The sequence below is a fragment of the Lampetra planeri genome, chromosome 1 (assembly GCF_965212315.1).
Source record: "Lampetra planeri chromosome 1, kcLamPlan1.2.h2, whole genome shotgun sequence".
Lineage (NCBI taxonomy): Eukaryota > Metazoa > Chordata > Hyperoartia > Petromyzontiformes > Petromyzontidae > Lampetra > Lampetra planeri.
The window spans coordinates 4,794,106-4,814,402 of record NC_136107.1 but is presented as its reverse complement, the minus strand read 5'-3'; the positions used below and the strand labels follow the sequence as shown (position 1 = coordinate 4,814,402).

The following is a 20,297-nucleotide window of genomic DNA, read 5'->3' as shown; positions in this document are numbered from 1 at the left end:
CTCAGATGAAGGTGGACTTCTCGTCTCAGATGAAGGTGGACTTCTCATCTCAGGTGAAGGTGGACTTCTCGTCTCAGGTGAAGGTGGATTTCTCATCTCAGATGAAGGTGGATTTCTCATCTCAGATGATGGTGGACTAATCTCAGATGATGGTGGACTTCTCGTCTCAGATGAAGGTGGACTTCTCATCTAAGGTGAAGGTGGACTTCTCATCTCAGATGAAGGTGGACTTCTCGTCTCAGATGAAGGTGGACTTCTCATCTAAGGTGAAGGTGGACTTCTCATCTCAGATGAGGGTGGACTTCTCGTCTCAGATAATGGTGGACTTCTCGTCTCAGATGAAGGTGGACTTCTCATCTAAGGTGAAGGTGGACTTCTCGTCTCAGATGAAGGTGGACTTCTCATCTCAGGTGAAGGTGGACTTCTCGTCTCAGGTGAAGGTGGATTTCTCATCTCAGATGAAGGTGGATTTCTCATCTCAGATGATGGTGGACTAATCTCAGATGATGGTGGACTTCTCGTCTCAGATGAAGGTGGACTTCTCATCTAAGGTGAAGGTGGACTTCTCGTCTCAGATGAAGGTGGACTTCTCATCTCAGGTGAAGGTGGACTTCTCGTCTCAGGTGAAGGTGGATTTCTCATCTCAGATGAAGGTGGATTTCTCATCTCAGATGATTGTGGACTAATCTCAGATGATGGTGGACTTCTCGTCTCAGATGAAGGTGGACTTCTCGTCTCAGATGAAGGTGGACTTCTCGTCTCAGATGAAGGTGGACTTCTCGTCTCAGATGAAGGTGGACTTCTCGTCTCAGATGATGGTGGACTTCTCATCTCAGGTGAAGGTGGACTTCTCGTCTCAGGTGAAGGTGGATTTCTCATCTCAGATGAAGGTGGATTTCTCATCTCAGATGATGGTGGACTAATCTCAGATGATGGTGGACTTCTCGTCTCAGATGAAGGTGGACTTCTCGTCTCAGATGAAGGTGGACTTCTCGTCTCAGATGAAGGTGGACTTCTCGTCTCAGATGATGGTGGACTAATCTCAGATGATGGTGGACTTCTCGTCTCAGATGAAGGTGGACTTCTCGTCTCAGATGATGGTGGACTTCTCATCTCAGGTGAAGGTGGACTTCTCGTCTCAGATGATGGTGGACTTCTCGTCTCAGATGAAGGTGGACTTCTCGTCTCAGATGATGGTGGACTAATCTCAGATAATGGTGGACTTCTAGTCTCAGATGATGGTGGACTCCTCATCTCGGATGATGGTGGACTTCTCATCTCAGATGAAGGTGGACTTCTCGTCTCAGATGATGGTGGACTTCTCGTCTCAGATGATGGTGGACTAATCTCAGATGAAGGTGGACTGATCTCAGATGAAGGTGGACTTTTCGTCTCAGATGATGGTGGACTCGTCGCGCGAGCTGGAGGCCCGCTCCCCGCCGGGGCTGGACTTGTGCAGCAGGGACATGTGGGTGGTGAGGCCGCCGCTGCTTGTGCCGTTGCTCATCATGAAGGAGGAGTGCTGCTGCTGGTGGCGCTGCTGCTGATGGTGCTGGTGGCGGTGGCGGTGGCGCCCGCCGCGCTCCAGGAAGCGCTGCACGTGCCAACGCCGCCACTTGCGCCGCAGTTCGCCCTGCACCTGCACGGCCACAACGTGGGGGGGGGGGGGGGGGGGGGGGGGCATTGGGTGACACCGATTCAACCGCGCCGATTGAACTTCGCGGATTCGACCGAACTCCCGCGGGGCTTCAGTTAGGAGGGTCTGGTGTTTTTGGGGACGGTGGATGGGAACTTCGTGAGGTCTGGTGTCGGTGCGTCGTTGGTTCACGTGGTCAGGGTTAGGGCTGTCGATAGGGGTTCCTGAGGCAGTCTGTTAGGGGTTAGCGTTTGGTTGTTTCTCGTTGAGGGATAGTTGTGGGTCTAATTGGATAGGTCCTTGGGCTTAGGGGTGGGCCCAGTGCCTGACTAGCTAGTGTACTCCGCAGTCTCTCCCTGCCCCCCCACCCCCTAAAAAAAATTCGCAAGCACAGAGGTTGTGCCCAGTGTCTGCATGTCGTCACCCCTGTACCCACGCGCCCCCCTGTCCCCACTCCTTGTCCCCGCGTCCTCCTGCCCCCGCGCCTGGACGCCCGGACCAATCGAATGGGGGGCGGGGGGGGGGCGATCCACCTCACCTCTCCATTGAGGAAGCAGTAGAGAATCGCGACCACAAACCCCTGCGGATAGACAACAGTGACGGGTCACTCGGTCGTAATGCTGCGTTGAGACCGTGGGGGGTGGGGGGGCAAAGGGCAACTTCGCTGCGCTACGCATGGGCTGCAAACGACATTTGTTCAAATTTCGATTTAAAGCTTTCGTGACTGCAGAGATTCATCTTCTTGGTTCTTTTTGGTAAAGTCACGTAGAATGGAAATAATAAAATAATAAAAATAAAACATAATAAAATAATTCTCACGACGTTTCGGCCACAACGCAAGCAGCCGTCCTCAGGTGGAGAACAGGTCTGTCGAGAAGACATTTTTTTAAATGTTTTATTTTTATTATTTTATTATTTCCATTCTACGTGACTTTACCGAAAGAACCAAGAAGACATTTGCTCATTTCAAAGTTTCATTCGAGGGCATTTCTCCATTTAACATCCACACGCTCGTGTAGTGTTTCCATGTTTTGTTCCCCGAAATGCAGTCGCTTTGGCTCAGACTTCTAATTGCTTCATTTCTGTACTTTATTCGATTTAAAGCTTTCGTGACTGCAGGGATTCATATTCTTGGATCTTTCGGAAAAGTCACGTAGAAGGGAAATAATAAAATAATAAAAATAAAACATAATAAAATAATTCTCACGACGTTTCGGCCACAACACAAGCAGCCGTCCTCAGGTGAAGAACAGAGCTGTCGGAAAGACAGCGTCCTAATGAACACTGCTAAGCTTGGCAGCGCATTTTAAGCTGGGCGGGACGAGCAGAGCACCTTGACAAAGGAGTTATCAACAGAGGAATTGAGCATATTGACGTTAAAGAACTGCTTCTACCCGACTACCATACAATACACCGATGCTGTACTTTTTTTCCTTTCAATCGCTATTGTCATGTTGGTGACAGCCCATGTCACTCTTGCAAACGAGACTCTATCCTGGTCTCTGGGAGTTCTCACCCGGTACAACAAATCCAGTTGTCCAGGACTTGTAAGTCTACGTTCAGATTAGTTGGCCAGGAAATGGCTTCAGTTGATGTGTGATGGATTGCATCTCAGAATATTTTTTTCATACTGGAGGAATCGGTTTGAGCTATAAAGCAATTTTTCGCAGATGTCCAGTAGGGGCAGGTCAGAAGGTTACAACAACAAACAAAATGGAAACATGATTACGAGTGCGACGTATAAGAAAGGTAAAGTAATCGCTTAAAACATATATACGAAAAAAAAAACCAAACTACGTTAAATCTTACCAAGTTAAGCCCAGTGAGCTATTCGCTTCTTTTTCAGAAACGACTTGGCCACTTGTGATAACCAATCTCGCGTTGAATGTCCAGAGTTCACAGTGGCTCTAGAAGTGGTCAATGGCCTGGCCAAAGTTCCCCCTGTTTGGCTGGTAGGGCCAATAGCATTGTGTGAGAGCGCCTGACCCACAGTTAAAACTTCGCCAGTTCGTCTCAGACTCGGCGCATTTAGCGCGACGGCTCCCTGCTGAGTTTAACACGTAGGCTTTCGCGACCAATATTATTCATAATCAACGTTTTTGGGTTTAGATCGCGTTATTAATAAATGTGTCGTAACCCTCCACCACCCGACATGGCCAATCAGTAAAAAATTGTCACGTTGACAAAAGACAAATAGTTCATTAAGCCCACCGGTGTGTTGAAGCGTGAAACCACAACATTTACAATTTGAGTACGACGTTTCGCTGGTAATTGCATCCAGCATCATCGGGCAATTCGCCAGAATGGTGAGGCTCTGCTGTGTCTCCCGTTCTTCTGGTGCCTGCTCAGGTGAGGCCTTCATCCAGCAGTGGATAAATCATAGCTGCTGTTACTGTTGATGATGATGTAACATAAGTGCAGATACTATTATAGGACGACGTTTTGGGCAATGGCCCATCTTCAGAATGCAGAAAGAGCCAAGGGGGATGACTGGCCTGCAGAATAGGGGTTAACATCGTCACACTCGTGTTGCCTTAACGACTTCAATGATTCTATCCGTGCTGAACATGCTTGTGAAAAGAAAACTTTTTGAACTTCACATCTCTTCTGAACTCTGACCCTACCACAGGCAATCATAGACCAACACCCCCCTACCGCCCCACATACCTATATTCCATTAAAACACATGGCAAAGATAATGCAATGCCTGTCCCAATACACTTCTGCCGTTCCAAAGAAATATATAAAACCCTCGAATAGACACACGCGCTCTGCCAAAATTGAGGTCAGCAAATGTCACTCAATGTCGATCAACTCATTTGCCTCTAGCCAAATCGCTCGCCTCCATCCATCCCTCCCTCCCCCTCCCTCCCACACACCCACCCTCACCACTTCTCACCTTCCCTCCCACCTGTTCAAGCTCACCTCGCGCCGGTGAGCTTAACGGGCGCTGAGGCACGCTCTCCGTTCCTCTGCCGATACTGCTGTCCGTCTGTCTGCTCGTCTGTCCATCAGTCTATCTCTCCCTCCATCCATCCGTCTGACCGACCTCCCTCCATCACTCCCACCATCTATGCCCTAATTTGTTATTAAACAGATTGTGGTGGAGCGGTGGCTCAGCCGTTCGCATGCCGGGCAATAAACAGGAATTCGATTCCCGACCCAGGGCTATCCCCCCCGGCCGCTCGCTCCGAGCCCCCCCCCCCCCCTTCGAGCCCCCCCACTTCGAGCCCCCCCTGCTCTCCCCCCTCCATCCCCCACCTGGAATGACCCGAGCGCCAGCTCGAAGTAGAGGCGCACGCGCGTCGCCAGCTCGCTCGCCTCGTCCGGGAAGAAGGCGAACACGATGTAGTGGACTCCGAACAGCGGGATGAGCAGCAGCGTCGACTTGGCTAGGCGCCTGCGCAGCCACGGACAACGATCACAAAGATCTCCCACCCCTCCCACCGCGCCGTGTAGCCAACACGTTGCCGAGTAGCGGCACGAAGGCCGCCGCACATGCGTGAACGCACACGCGTGAACGCACGCGTGGACATTTGTGAACGTACGAGCACACGCACGTTGCGCGCGAGTGAACGTGCAGGCACGCACGCACGTGGAGATGTGACAATACACACATGCACGTGAACATTCAGGTGAACGTGTGTAAAATACGCGTGAACACACACGCGTGCGCGTGATTGTACGTGAACATACACACAAATTCCACGCAAATATCCCCCGTATAGATTTAACATACTGTTGGGGCAAGTGCTATTAGCGAGCACCTATTAAGGCCGGAACGGTACTTGAGGGCGTGGGTGGCCAGCACCACGCCCGACCGCCTTTGTCTCCCCGGTGGCGATGTTTACACACCGCACCCGGATACTCATTTGAGGCTGAGTTGACCTCGGGGAGACCGATGACCGGTTCAGATATTTGTTACTGGCGTTGGCTGTGAGAGGCAATCGAACTCTGGTCAACCGCGTTCGTAGCCCGGCGCGCTAACCACTGCGCCACCGCTCCCACTGGTGGCCAGTGAGGGCGCTGTCACACACGCGGCGGCGATTTGGGGGGCAACGGGGAGCGGTAGTGCAGCGGTTAGCGCACTGCGCTACAAACCCGGCGACCCGAGTTCGATTCCCCGCTCATGGCCAACACCAGTGACGATTATCTAAATCGGTCATGGGCTTCTCCTAGGTCGACTCAGTACCTGGTGCGGTGTGTAACGGGCCGTCCATAAATGACGTCACACGATTTTGGACGATTTTTGACCCCCCCCCCACTTCGTCACACATTGTCACAAATGTCTGACCCCCCCCCCCCTCCCTAGGTGCGTGACGTCATTTATGGACGGCCCCTAAACATTGCCACTAGGGAGACAAATGCGGCCGGGCGTGGTGCTGGCCACCCACCCCCTCGTGCTAAGTCTACACGGCGGTGATGTTACCTGGCATGCAGTTGTGTAACTGCGGGTTGTGTTTGCATGTTTGAGTGCGTGTTGCCATGTATCAGTGCATATGTCTGTATGTGCGTGTACGTGTGTCTGAGTCATCAGTCAGTCAGCCCATAACACGTGGGTCTGTCCCGTGACCTCCTGCCAGTGAGCCTTCAACACTCTCACGTGACAGCCTCGGTGTGCACCTAGCCTGGCACAGGCGCTGTGGTGACGTCACAGTTGCTGCGTAACGAACGCCAGTTTTGATTGTGTATTGGTACTGGGGAGACAAAGGCAGCCGGGCGCGGTTAGGACCACACCAGCTCTCTGTGCGCGCCGTGGCGAACTTTATCGGTGCTCGCTAACGGCACCTGCCCCAGTGGTCTGTCGAAGGCGACACGGGGTGTTATTCGTCTGTGCGAGTCGCTTACTTGTAGTGGCTGCTGCTGCTGCCGCCCACGTCTGGAGAGCAAAGCTTCTTCACCAGAATGCGGATGATGCCGATGAAGAACATGAAGTTGATCTGCCGACACAGCAGTCCCCGCGCGTCAAACGCGTTAGTCACCCGCGCGCGTGAGTCCCCTGGGCGTGGGTCCCCTAAACGCACGTGTCTAAATGTGGCGGCACGCGTGGCGATGTTAAAAATTCTCTGGCTGCTCTCCGTTGCTGTCTCCCGCGCGAAGCGCAGCGGCTTACGAATGGAATTGGGCCAAACATCTCGAACGCAGCCCTCTCCTCAGAACGTGTGGGAGACTCGCTGCAGCGACGACCACGTGACGTTATGGTCACTTGATGCGCGTTATGAAGATGAAGAGCTTGCCGCGGGAAGAGAGGGAACCACAACGGACAACGAGGTGGCGAACACGAATGCAGCAGCAGGATCACCGGGAATGGGAATCAGGCCTGGCAGCTAGCGGTGGCTGCACGTGCATAACCCTGAGATGTACATCCGCAGGACTGTTGTGTAAGGGACGTGGAGACGATGTTCCAGGACAGGAGTGAGCGAAGACAGAGAGGATGAGGAGCGCATACTCCGCACGAGTGGACAAAACGAACACTCCAGAAGAAAAGAGGATGTTGGGGAAGAATGGTTATACTCTGTGCGCGCGCGTGTGTGTGTGTGTTGACGTGCACGGTCGAAGTGGATTGCGACCCATGAAAGAACGGCGCTGCCAAACCTCCCCCCACCCACCCACCCCAATGATCCGTGGATCACACAAATCACTCGAGACGCCGGTGTACGGCAGCAAGAGCAGTTTATGCGAACGCTGTCACAAGAGGTCACGCATTCGTGACCTCCTGACTAGACGTGTGTGTGTGCGTGTGCACACGCGCGGGATAGCAAAGTGTGTGCGCGCGCGTTCGCTCGAGCCGAGGTACGTACGAGGATGGACAGCAAGATGGGCCCCTTGATGATCCACCACAGCACCAGGTTGCCCTTGTTGTCCCAGCACCTGCGGTCGCAGAATCACGCTGTCCACAGAGGGCTACCCGACGCGTCGAGGATGACGACGGGTCACGTGAACATGGAGCTGCTCACCGCCACGCTCCTAAGATTCCGCGGATTGTTACGATTCAGGGTACGCACTTGAGGGCAGTGGTTCTCAATCGGGGGGGGGGGGGGGGGGGGGCGCGGACCCCCCCCTCCCCCCCTGGGGGGTTACGTGGAAATGTCCCGGGGGGGGGGCTAGGTGAGTTGATTTATAAATGTGCGAAATTATGCCGTAGATGAAAGTCATTGGTGAATAATTAGGTATGAACTTGGCACTATAAAAAGAAAACTACGATAAAATGTCAACCACATGGTAACCTACAACGATATAAAAGACCTTTCCAAACTCATTGGTCGTCAACAATGCCGTTTCCAAGAGTAACCAGTGAGCGCGAACACATTACGTCACGCGTGCAGAGCGTCCGTTAATTGTATTTATATTCGCTTGCCGGTTAGGATACCTCACAAAATGGACAATTGGTTAAAATATTGATGTTCATTAGTCATGCATTTATTTCTCGCAAACATGTTGGGTCAGGCAATGGTCAGGCACTGTACTCTGTTGAAACAAAATTCAACAGTAGCCAAAAAAAGGATCGTGTCAGTAGCAGCGTGGTATCAGAATCTGCCCTTGACCACCTCCTAAGTCGACTCAGCCTAAAATGTTATTCCCTAATTGCGATTTGTGAACATCAGCACTTGAGAACCAATTACAGCCAAACCATCTCCCTTAAAGCACCGTTCCGGCCTTACTAGGTGCTCACTGACAACGTTTGCCCCAAGTCTGCATGGCTACACGGTGAGGGAGAAGTGGGGGGGGGGGGGGGTCTTTGTTGCGTATACGGTGTCTCTGTACAAGCCTCAACACACCGCAAAACGGCAAACATTGACAAATGAGGTATCGTCAGAACCATAAAGACGGTCGTAAAGGTTACATGACAATAACATTGACAAATTGGCCATAAACCTTTTGAGGAACTAAAATGAATGAGAATGCATGGGGTTAACCAACTTGAAAAATTACAGCAAAACCCCCTCGGGGCCAATTTGAAATCAATCACGCGGAATAACATCGGATCTGCACAAGACCAAGGGCTTCATGAGCCTTCCGAAGAAGGTTTCCTACTCAATGATGTCTACACAGTCCTGCTTTAGTCATTTTATAATTACCTATACAACTAATCTAAACAATTTACACTATGAGACCTCCTTTACCAGTGGCAAAATATAGTAGTAGGTTTTTACCGTTTAAACTGGTACAAAACTGATACCTTTATACAAGGCATCATGTTTGCAATAACCACAACACAAGCAGTCAAAATGCAAACAAAAAGAAACAACTCTGATAATGATAATAATATGCACTGTCCTTGAAGTTGATTGGTCCACACCCGAGACAGCTTTCCTTAGAGCCTAGTCTCCATTGGTGTTGGACCAGATGACGCCAAAAGACTAGGCTCTAAGGAAAGCTGTCTCGGGTGTGGACCAATCAACTTCAAGGACAGTGCATATTATTATCATTATCAGAGTTGTTTCTTTTTGTTGGCATTTTTACTGCTTGTGTTGTGGTTATTGCAAACATGATGCCTTGTATAAAGGTGTCAGTTTTGTACCAGTTTAAAGGGTAAAAACCTACTACTAATCTAAACAATTTTTTATTTATTTTACCAGGTAAAGCCCACTCAGCTATATAGCTCTTTTTCAGAGGCGACCTGGCCACAAATGATAGCTCAACGAAGTGGCCTATGATGTTGGAATTTATAGCAGCCAAATATATCAAACGCACGTTGATTCTAAATGTGAAGGAAACAAACCGTGGGACCCGGAGAAAAATCAACGCGACCACGGAGAAGACATGCAAACTCCAAATATACAGCAGGCGTCAGGGGTCGGGATCGAACCGACGACTTCCTGTATACCAGGCGAGCCAGATAACATCTCGCCACAGCAATACATATATTGCCCGTTCCATTCAAAATTAGCCAGTCGGCCTTCTATTGTTGGCTGTTCCGTATCGCCCTCGGGCGGATCGATAGCTCATTGTTAATCTGCCGTTTTATTAAGGGACTTCTGCTGTGGTGTTATCTTGCTGTGGTCTGAGACCGCTTTGTTATTGTTTTTTTGTTCTGCCTTGCCCAAGCTTGATAAACCTGTTTTTTTTGGGTATTGTTTGCTGTTATAACTTGCTGACCTGCCCCAATACAGGGACATCGGATTCCTCCCCCAGTCTACATAAAGATTCCGATCCCGTGAATTCTACCTGTTGCTATTTTGTTTCGCGTTGCAATATTTCCGAATGCCATCGCTCATTTTCTTTGTCGGTGCTTATAATTAATTTTCTCGCACGTAAATATTTCCATTGATTTTTAACCAACCGATCGTTAACACAGGCCCCGCATTAATGGCACTGGCCCAACGTGCCAGGAGCCAGGGACCTTCGCCGGGATAAACAGAGGACGATGCTGCATCAGAGGTCGCAACCGGGTACCCGATACCCGTACCCTACCCGATACCCGGCTACCCGTACCTGGCCGGGTACGGGTACAGGTACCCGTTTGCAACCCTGGTGCGGCCAGGTACGAGTAGCCGGGTAGGCCGTGAGTCACTGGTGAGTAACTGTTTGTCACTCATTTCCCAACGTCTTGTCTCTTCTCACAATTCAAGTTCCTAGAATCAACCCACCCGCGCCTGCAACGTGGCTTCATCCCAGAGGTCGCAATCAGGTACCCGATACCCGTTTGCGACCCTGATGCGGCCGGGTACGGGTACGGGTAAGGAATCAAAACCCGTTTGTGAGCTCTGTGTTGCATTGTTGTTGTTGTTATTATTATTGCTCAGCAGTGTTGCCGCCACGGAGTCGCGGTTCGCAACTCCGTACTTGCAGTCTCGTCCTCGCTGGGGTTCGAGCTCCCGGCGCGGCAATTGAGACAATGGGGCAAAGTTTCGTACTCGTAGGAACCACCTGGTTCCACCAGCCCACAGGGGATTATTGTGTCCGTCCGTCCGTTGTGCATTCAAAAATGGGAGGGGTGGGGCTGGGAGGAGAGGGGAGGGTGGGGAGGGGCTGGGTGGGGAAGATGGGGAGGGGCCGGGTGGGGAGGGTGGGGCTGGGTGGGGGTGGGAGGGGTGAGGCTGGGTGGGGTGGGGATGGGTGGAGAGGGGCTGGTCACCCCGTGGTGCCCTTAAACGTTTAACCTACTCACGCCGGCTTGTGCCCGCCCTCACAGTCGGCCATATTTGGGGAATACACCACGCTGCCGTTGACCCTGGCCATTGACCGAGCAACCCAACGTTCCTACCAGCTCCCTCCGCAGGAATGTGTTTGCATTGCGTATCTGGCACTCTAACTGTATGCCAGTCACGTGTTAAAGCTTTCGCTAAATCATATAAAACAAATCTCTCGCCTCTCTATTTCACAGCCTTGATCCCGTTCCGCATTTAATCATCCCGCCAACGAACACTTGGTGTCCATACAGCCCCAGTCATCGTTACACGCAGAAAGTTGACTCTCCTTATATACGAATGCAGTACATTCCAGCAAATTCCACCAAACAGATCAAGGCCTCCCTGCGCTGCATTGGTCATGGAGTTGTCTTTTTTGATAATTGTTTTTTTACCCTTCTATGTGGCAACAAAACTGACACCTTTTTTTACAAGGAGTCATGTTTGCATAGACCACAATACCTGCAGCCATAATACAAACAAAAACATAACTCTGACAATATATGCACTGTCCTTGAAGTTGTAAAAAAAGGTGTCAGTTTTGTTGCCAGATAGAAGGGTAAAAAAACAATTATCATAATTTTTTTACTGGCAAATGAGGTTCCAATGGTGTTGTCTTTTTTTGTTACCATAATTCCACCACGCTCATTCAATCCTGGCAGGGGGAAATCAGACAGGAGGGTAGGAGCCGGTTCTGCTTTCGCTCGCCAACGACGTTCGCCCTGAATCGGGAATCGAACTTGAGCCCGCCTGGTTTAAAACCCCCGTACGCGAACCTCTGTACCATCACTCCACCCGCAGGTTCCTCGCGCCCAACCACGAAGAGCCACATTTGTGCCCCCCGACAGCCGTTCCGTGGCACACCGCCACGACCGTCGACCCCCAACTTATTATCCAAATAAATGTCATCACTCGACACCGCGTGGCGATATTTACCGCCGTCGCGCAGAGGTCACCTTGATTACCCCCCCCCCGGCCTCCAATCCCAATCTCCCGTCCGAGAGCGTCACTGCCGGTGCGCTCGCGTTAATTGGCACTACCGCTTGGACACCAGCGACAGGGAGCGCCCTGAGCAGCGAGCGAGCGAGCGGGCAGGCAGGCGGCGTCACCCCGGCTCGGGTGAGATTCGCGTGGGAGGCAGAACGCCACTGACGCTGCTGACATTTAGCGCTGTCCGCACAGCGTGCCGCTCACCGACACAATAACGCGCTGCTTCCACCCCCACCCCCCGCAGCCGCCTTGCCCCCCCCACCCCAGCATCAACCAACGGCCGCTAATGCCCGCTGCGGTGATCACCGCCACGCTGAGAAGGTTACGCTGATGTTGGTGTCAGGCAAGCCAGGTTTTCTCTCAGGCAAGTGGAGGGCTTTTTCATCTCTCAACCTCCTCGACGCATCGCTGCAGGTCAACGAGCTTCATGTCACTCTCCTCGCAACCCCCCTACGCGTTGGAATTCCCTCCCGCGTCGTCTCTCATTCCAAGTTCTTTTTATTACCTCGCTCCATTCAATAGACGTATCAACTGTTACACATTACGCCCTCAATAGTGCTGCTTGTTGCTGGCCGTGGCGGCTGGGAGTCGAGGTGGCCGCTCTCTCCACAGCACCATCCGCCTTGCCAGCTCTTCCCGGGGACTCTTTTGTATACGAACGCGCGCTGATTGTTTTTGATCTGCCCGCCCGGCAATTTATTCTCAAACTGATGCCAAAATAAAGCAACAACGTACACGGTGATTCGGTCTTGTACCTGAGTTATGCGCACGCGCGTGTGTGTGTGTGTGTACGCCGAAGTGGTTAGCGCGCCGAACTGCGAATTCAGCGACCCGAATTCGATTCCCGCTCACGGCCAACGCCAGTGATGACTATCTGAACCAGTTCTGACCTCCCCCCCCCCCAGGTCAACTCAGCCTTAATTGAGTACATGGTGCGGTGTGTAAACATCGCCACTTGGGAAACAAAGGCGGTAGGGCGTGGTGCTGACCACCCATCCCCTCGTGTGACGTGCCAGCCTCGCTCACAGCACTTGCCCCAACATTCTGTTAAATCTATACGGGGGATCTTTGTCTTTTTGCGCGCGCGCGCGCGTGCGTGCAGAACTGGGTGAAACGGGAGAGTGGCTCTCTGAGAACAAGAGTGCTCCAGAGGAACGAGACAGAGAGGGACACGAGAGGAGCTGCGGCCACTCTGCCACAATTAACGAGCTGCACCTGAGCGAAGGAACAAAAAGCCTCTCGCCGGCAAAAACAGTTGTCGGCCATCGAAGGAGGGCTCTTGTAACTTACGCATTTCTTTCTTTCATACCGCAGATGGATACTTGCTTTTAAGTCCGTTATCATTCTGGCTTGTGCTTCTTCTTGTTGACCCCGCCTGAATACGAGAGCCTTCCGAATCCACGCCAAACGCATGCTCCCTGCAGCGGCTCCTTTGCACGTACGTATAATGTTGAACATCTTCTGCAACCGTACGTAGACAACCGTGCTAATCGGAGTTGTGGGGGGAGGACAACAAACTAAATGCAAAACGCAGTTCCAAACGAAATTAGTTTTCAATCCAGATTTAAAAGTGCGTAGCTCCAGTGACTTCCTATTATCGGCAGTAAGAGCGTTCCAGACGGCCCGCAGAAGCGCATCCGAAAACGCGCGATGCAGTGACCGTCTTTGTTCGATGGCAAACCTAAAAGCCGCTGCTGCTGCCGCGTCTTCACCGTCGGTCACGTGTCTCACGCCAGCCCGAACCTACGACCAAGAGAGCCTTGAATGCCGTTTAAACCGGAATTGGCCCAACATACGTCTAAAATGTGCAGGCCTTCCGTGCCCTGGCAATGCGAGGCCTACGACTGCACGTGCAGTTCATACGCGAGGCTTAGGGTTGTCGCCGAATATTTTCTGCGTCGACTGCAGTCGACCTGGACAGAGGACCGTCAAGTAAAGTAGCCAGAGCGGACGGCGAGGGACCAAACTGGATTATGGCCCCACGTCTCACCGCATCTCAGAAGCTCGTGCCGGGTCGAGCTTGATTATGAGCGCTTTGATTGGAGACCGCCTGGGAACACACCGGGTGTTGTCGGGTTCTACTGAGACGGCACATTACGTGAAGTGGCTGTACATGAATGCATTCTTGAATCGATCTGCGTGGAGACGTTGAGTTGTGTTGTCCCCGTTATACCAGTGGGGGTTTCTCTGGGTGCTGTGGTTTGCTCTCACACGAAGCTCGATAATGGCATTGGCCAAACATCCAAATCCAGGACCCTCCTGAAAATTAATCTTGAGACTCCGTGAGTCTGGTGACATAGCCGTGCATCAATAATAACATTGGTCAACACACTTTTTCTGGCATAAGGTATTCCAACGGTTTTAAGGAAATTTTGGGGGTGCTGATTCCAAATCTGGCATCAGTTTTTGTCTATCACATCAGGTTTTTGAGATATCAAATATTGCATTTTCAATAAAAACTGCAGAAGAAAAATATGAAATAAATGTGGATATCTACATAAAATTATATTATAAACACACTATCCTATAAATACAGCACCATATTTTAGCACTAAAGCAGTCACTGACTCGCAACAACTTGCAATCATAAGTGACAGAGTTAATTTCGGGTAAAATCAATGAAAATGGGGTATGCCGATAGCATAAAAATGAGATGTGATAGAGCAAATCTGAGATCAGATTTTTTTGTTGACCAGTCTTATCAACTATGGCCCTTTTTCATTCCACTGCTGGATGAAAGTCTTCCTTTGACCTGTTGTTCGTGGAGGATTTTTGACCATACTTCACCACGCTGGCCATTGCAGATCGGTAAAGACGAGTGGGGGCGGGAGCAGGATCAATCGCCAATGATGTTAGCCGTGAGCAGGCATTAAACTCAGTCCCATCAGGCCCTAGAGTAGTGTGCTAACCGCTGCACCACCGCTCCGTCCAGGATTTCCAACAAGAAGCATGTAAAGTGGCTTCGCTTGTTTGCACAAATAAATCTTCTCCTTCTCACTTATTCGAAAAAAAAAAGAATTAGGGGACGTCTAAATATTTATCCTGGTCTTGAGCGGGATGATAAGAAATATTTTTCATCCATCCAACTGATGTGTGATGTGTGTGCGTTTGTGTGGATGCACGTGCGTGTGTGTGTGTGGGGAGCGGCAGTGCAGCGGTTAGCGCGCTGTGCTACGAACGCGGCAACCCGAGTTTGTGATCCGCTGACGACCAATAACAGTGGCGAGTATCTGAAACGGATATGTGCCTCCCCTAGGTCGGCGCAGCCTTCACTGAGTAGCTTGTGCTGAATGAGTAAAAGCCAGCGCAGGGGAGACAAAGGCGACGGGCCGACTGTGGTGTTGGCCGGTCCTCACAGACGCTACTCATTTATAACAGCACTCGCTCAGCACGTGCGCAACTATGGGGGGAGGGCGGGGGGGTTATTCTGCAGCGTTATGCGACGCATAGGGGCCCAGTCGGCCACAAGAGGGCCCAGAATCAACAGATGAGCAAGCCAACAAATTGTTACGCAAAAAAAAGCATTCATAACAAAAATAACCTGCGGTCTATCATGGACCCATCCCGATTAACGCATCTTGGCCATCGTATCAATAGAGCAGCAGCAAGTTTCTGCGATCCCACTCCCTTTGAGGAGATCCTCGACCGATGGGGCCGGCATGATACTAAGCCCCACGATAACCTAATTGTCAGTATTGTACATTTACACGTTTTGTATTAATGCTGTCACTGTGAGACTGCCTTCCCCTAAACCCAATACACCGTGCATCTAAAATAACAAATGTGTCTTCTTGGTTCTTTCGGTAAAGTCACGTAGAATGGAAATAATAAAGTAATAAAAATAAAACATAATAAAATATTTTATTATGTTTTATTTTATTATTTTATAAAAAAAATAAAGCATAATAAAATAATTTATAATGTTTTATTTTCATTATTTTATTATTTCCATTCTACGTGACTTGACCGAAAGAACCAAGAAGATGAATCCCTGCAGTCACGAAAGCTTTAAATCGAAATATAACAAATGTGGTTATAGCCTAACACATCATTGTACACGGGTTAAAACCCCATCGGGAGGAGCTACTTTAGTAAAAGTGAGTCGGGAGAAAGGAGGGGACGGGGTTCCACAGTCGTATCTTGCAACAGTCTGTTCAAGGTGATACGAGGAGGAGGGGGAGGGGGGGGGCATCGTTTGTCTTTGCAGGTGGGGACGTGTGAGGCTGCCTACCCAGTGTCCTCGTAGACGACGCGGCAGACGGTCCACACCACCACGAACACGGCCGGCGTCCCTGCCGCCCACGCACACGGCAGCAGCAACACCGATATTGAGATGGCTATTTATTCGTAATTACCGCTTCGCTTGTTTACCCCCCACCACTCCCCGTAGGAGAGACCCCTCACGGCGCTCGGGGAGGAAGGCTAATGGCACACGCGCTGTCAAGAGCAGATGAGAAGCTGTAAAAGGAGAGGCCCACACCTCGTGTGGTTGATGAGCCCATTACAGTTCAGAGCATAATGTCCCCTTTCCATATCTGTCTCCCCGCATAAAAAAATCTAACGTTTTTTTTTTAAATACGTATATACACAACCCGATGGTTGCACATAGCCTCCTGAGAATGCATCGTAAAAGTAGCATCGATTCAATACAAGCAAACTCTACTTTGCTAACTTTCTAGAGTTTGCTTGCATTGAAGCAATGCTGCTGCTAAACCTCTAGAGTTTTCTTATATTGAACCAATGCTGCGAAGACGCACTCCCAGGAGGCCGTGTGGAAAATAAGCCGCTTTTCTTGACGTGGCTAGACACATTTGGGAGGGAGGCGTTATTCATTTAAATGTTTAAACTCGTGCGATGGTACGCTGCTGGCTGTGAGAATGTCCAACTGGAATGCGTTCATCTCGTGACAGCATAATTGTAATACGAGCGAGGGGGAAAAGCTACGATTTAAAAAAAAAAACACGTTGCAACGATTTAAAATACTCTGAAAATATTCTCGCGAACATACTGGCAAGGTGTGACGTCAGGCGACAGGATGGCACGGAGGAAGGGGGGCATGGGGACGGGGGGGGCGGGGTGTTGGGGGGAGGGGTTAGATTTGGCTGGAGAGGGATAGGGCGGGACTCGTACTAAACACATTTGCGGATGGGAATGGTGCCTGGGGGGGGCGGGGGTGGGGGGAATGGCGACCACGGAGATGGAGCGATGACATCGGCTCGCGTGCACTTTGCTAGGCGGATCGTGAGATCACGAGGGGTCGTGCGAGGAGACGACGGCTTGGTGTGCCCTTCATCATCCAGCTGTGAATTGGTCACTGCCTATGATGATGATAATGATGATGACCGAACTCCCATTACGAATAGCGAGCAAAACAAAACAAAAATCAAAGTGTAATATCCATGCTCTTGGCGAACAATCTACGCATGTTTAGAGCATTTAACTCTCATTTGTGTCCCGATTGCTTTGGAAAAAGGGCTTTAAAGCTTGCTCAGTGGGCCTTAACTGGTAAAATATTTTTTTTTTATATATATTTATAGTTTATTTGTGTTACTGGGGTTGCCACGTGCCCTAGCTTTCCCATGGATCGTCCTCACTTTTGGAGTAGCAATGCCCAGACTCAACCCTAGGCATCTGTCAAGATCTGACGAGTTTGGGTCAGGCTTAAGGTTATCACCTGTCCCTGGGGAGTCTGAAAGTCTTCCCTGGACATTAGCAGTCCTGGATGTTGTAAGTTGCGTAAAAATGCACCAAGACATTGCATGCCAATTTAGTTCCCCCTTCATCAGATATTGTGAAATATTCATCTTGATATTTACAGATAAAAAAAACCCATATATATACGTGAGCTGACAATACATTTTTTTTTTGTTTACAGAAGTCACACTGGCTCACTCACCCCAGCCGATGATGATGTACGAGTAAAAGTACTTCCTCTCGGAGAAGAAGGAGACGAGGAGGAGCGTGTGGAGGTAGAGGCCCTCCACCAGCAGCCAGCTGAAGTTGGCCATGATGCAGTACTGGAAGAACACCATGACGACCTTGCACGTGGCCTGCGGCGAGCAGACCGAGAGACACGGAACGCAGGATCCATGGTTTCGCCATCGCCACTCCTCGCGTCCCCCCACGCTCGGAGTTTCTCCACGTCCACAAACAGCACTACTTTTATTTTTATTATACCGGGTAAGGGCCCATTGAGATATATAGCTCTTTTTCAGCAGCGACCAGGTCACAAATGATAACTCAGCCAAGTGGCTTCATCACCACGTGAACATTTATAGCATGTGGAGGGGAAAACCGGTAGACACGGTGAATAATCAAGTTCAAGTTCATTTATTAGGAATAGCCCTGTGAGCCATTCGGCTCTTGAATCGGGTGCAACCGCAACAACAACAAAATGAACAAGAAAACATCTTAAAGTGACTTTGTGACTAAGTGCAAACAGAAAATCCAAGAAAAGACAGCAAAATATTGCAGAAAAAGCACCGTACACCAACGCTGTGTGCAAAAATCCCAGTGGGATGCAAGTCAAACAACAACAACAACAACAACAACCACAAGACAATCAACACGACCACGGGGAGAGAAACATACAAACAAAACAGCAGGCGTCAGGGTCGGGATCGAACCCACGTCCTCTTGTATACCAGGCGAGGTAGTTAACATCTGGCGACCACGGCGCCTGACTCTTCTCCGTACGAGCACAACTCTCAGCGTCCCCATTTAGACCAAAACAGAGCGCTTACTTTCGCATATACCTAACTTCTTATTTGTTGGCGCCTTTGACGCTCATTTCACGTTTTCGGTTCGCGCGTGTTTCGCTTATAACCATTAAACACCTCGTTTGTGAGTTGTGCGATATCCCTTAAGGATCCTGCTGCCGTACTCCTCCTGTGCAATGTTGATGGGTTTTTTTTAAATCGTTTGTTGATGTTGTTTCTGCTGTGCACCGCGGCACCACGGATCTCCCGTGTAAATCAGCCTGACACGTGGCTAAACGGAATCACCCGTGTAATGAATGAAATGAACGAAACAAAATTAAGTTGCGACAACGCTCCACGAGCCTGATTATTGGTACAACTCGTGCCACGTGACGTTGGTAGCGTTGTCAGTGCCAGAACCGACCCTCACACCACACCAGGCCCCTCATTCATGGTGGCTACGCTCAGATACACAACCAGGACAATGATCATCATCTATAGCCTTTTATCAGATAGTTTGATGCAAGTGCTATTGACGAACACCTATGCAGGCTGGCATGATACACGAGCACCGGTGGATTGGCTAACGCTCACCCGACCCGCCTCTGTTTGCCCATCGCTGATATTTACGCAGCGCACACACACGCCCAAGGTACTCATTTACGGGTGGGTCGAACTAGGGGGAGTCCCAACACCGTTTCAAATATAATCGCCGTGAGCGGGAATCGAACTCACGTCGCCAGACACACACGCACGGACCTCACTCAACCACAAGTGGGCCCATGAATACCATGAGCAGCAAGGACGCGTTCTCGTTTCGTGCGTGCGCGGTGCTGAAATGTAGCAATTAAACACGTAATTAATTTAAAGGACCAAAGGCCGTGTTTCTCCCACCCCCCCCCCCCTTAGTACTCTTCCACCCTCTTTTGTGAGTGAAATATCGAGTCACGCCACCTCCACATTTACCAGCCGCTCTCATTCTCTCTCCATTTCTGGTTCTAACAAAGTACAAACGTCAGCTATTGTCTCGAGTTATCCAATCTAAGCTACGCGCCAGGCTCGGTACATATGTAATAAGTATAACCCGTAAAAACAACGTTTTTCACTATAGCTCCTTTATATGCGTGGCAGCGAACTTAATATAAAGGATTTAAAAATATATTCGCCTGTGGAGGACGCGGGGATCGATCCCGCGACCTTTGGCATGGGAAGCGAGGGCGCCACCAACTGCGCTACTCTGCCACGGCCTGTGGAGGGGTTACGCTCTGGTCTCCTACACTGTGACGTTCAGCCAAAGCCATGAATGAGTTCTATTTGAATATATGTAAAATACATTTTTTTGCCTAAAAAGTGTAAAATTTTGGGAATTTTTTTTCACGAACATTAATTGTCTCGCACAACGAGTCTGTGTGGAAAATGTCAGCTCGATTGGATCACGGGAAGTGGGTTAAAAAACGACCGAAAGATTTGCACGGTCGTAAGCAAGCAAGCAAGCACGCAAGCAAGTGTAGTGGTGGTGTTGACGCGCGCCGACAGTGAGAGATCACGGGGCGGCGCGGGGTGCGTGGTTGTGCGCGCTGACACAAGGTGGGAAATAGGATCGTGGGCAGCGCGCAGTGATTGGTCAACTGGGGTGGGTGCTCTCAGCGACGTCCGCATGAGGGACTATAAAGGGGGACGCGCGGGAGCACTCGGGGAATTGTTAAACCAGTTGAAGATCGAAGACGGAGTTGAAGAGGTAGGGCCCTGAGACCCCTAGTCCCGCTGTCCTTGTAAGGGCCGGGGCCCTGTGTGGCTCGGAGGCGAGACTGTGGGACCCGTGGTCTGACGTCCATGTGGGAC

At 50.5% G+C, this 20,297-nt stretch overlaps 1 protein-coding gene across 6 annotated transcripts in view; it reads right to left on the bottom strand.

Annotated features, from left to right (window-relative positions):
* Positions 1-1,331: 1,331 nt before the first annotated feature.
* Positions 1,332-20,297, bottom strand: part of LOC144731138 (vasoactive intestinal polypeptide receptor 1-like) — a 49,231-nt gene continuing 30,265 nt past the window's right edge. For all 6 annotated transcript variants that reach the window (XM_078612220.1, XM_078612305.1, XM_078612420.1 and 3 more), the window contains exons 7-13: positions 17,654-17,807; positions 15,989-16,049; positions 7,438-7,507; positions 6,485-6,576; positions 4,898-5,036; positions 2,175-2,216; positions 1,332-1,639 (exon numbers count right to left, since the gene is read on the bottom strand). In XM_078612220.1, the coding sequence (XP_078468346.1) occupies positions 1,394-1,639; positions 2,175-2,216; positions 4,898-5,036; positions 6,485-6,576; positions 7,438-7,507; positions 15,989-16,049; positions 17,654-17,807 (804 nt within the window). In that variant the 3' untranslated portion in view covers positions 1,332-1,393. The remainder of the gene's footprint in view (positions 1,640-2,174; positions 2,217-4,897; positions 5,037-6,484; positions 6,577-7,437; positions 7,508-15,988; positions 16,050-17,653; positions 17,808-20,297) is intronic.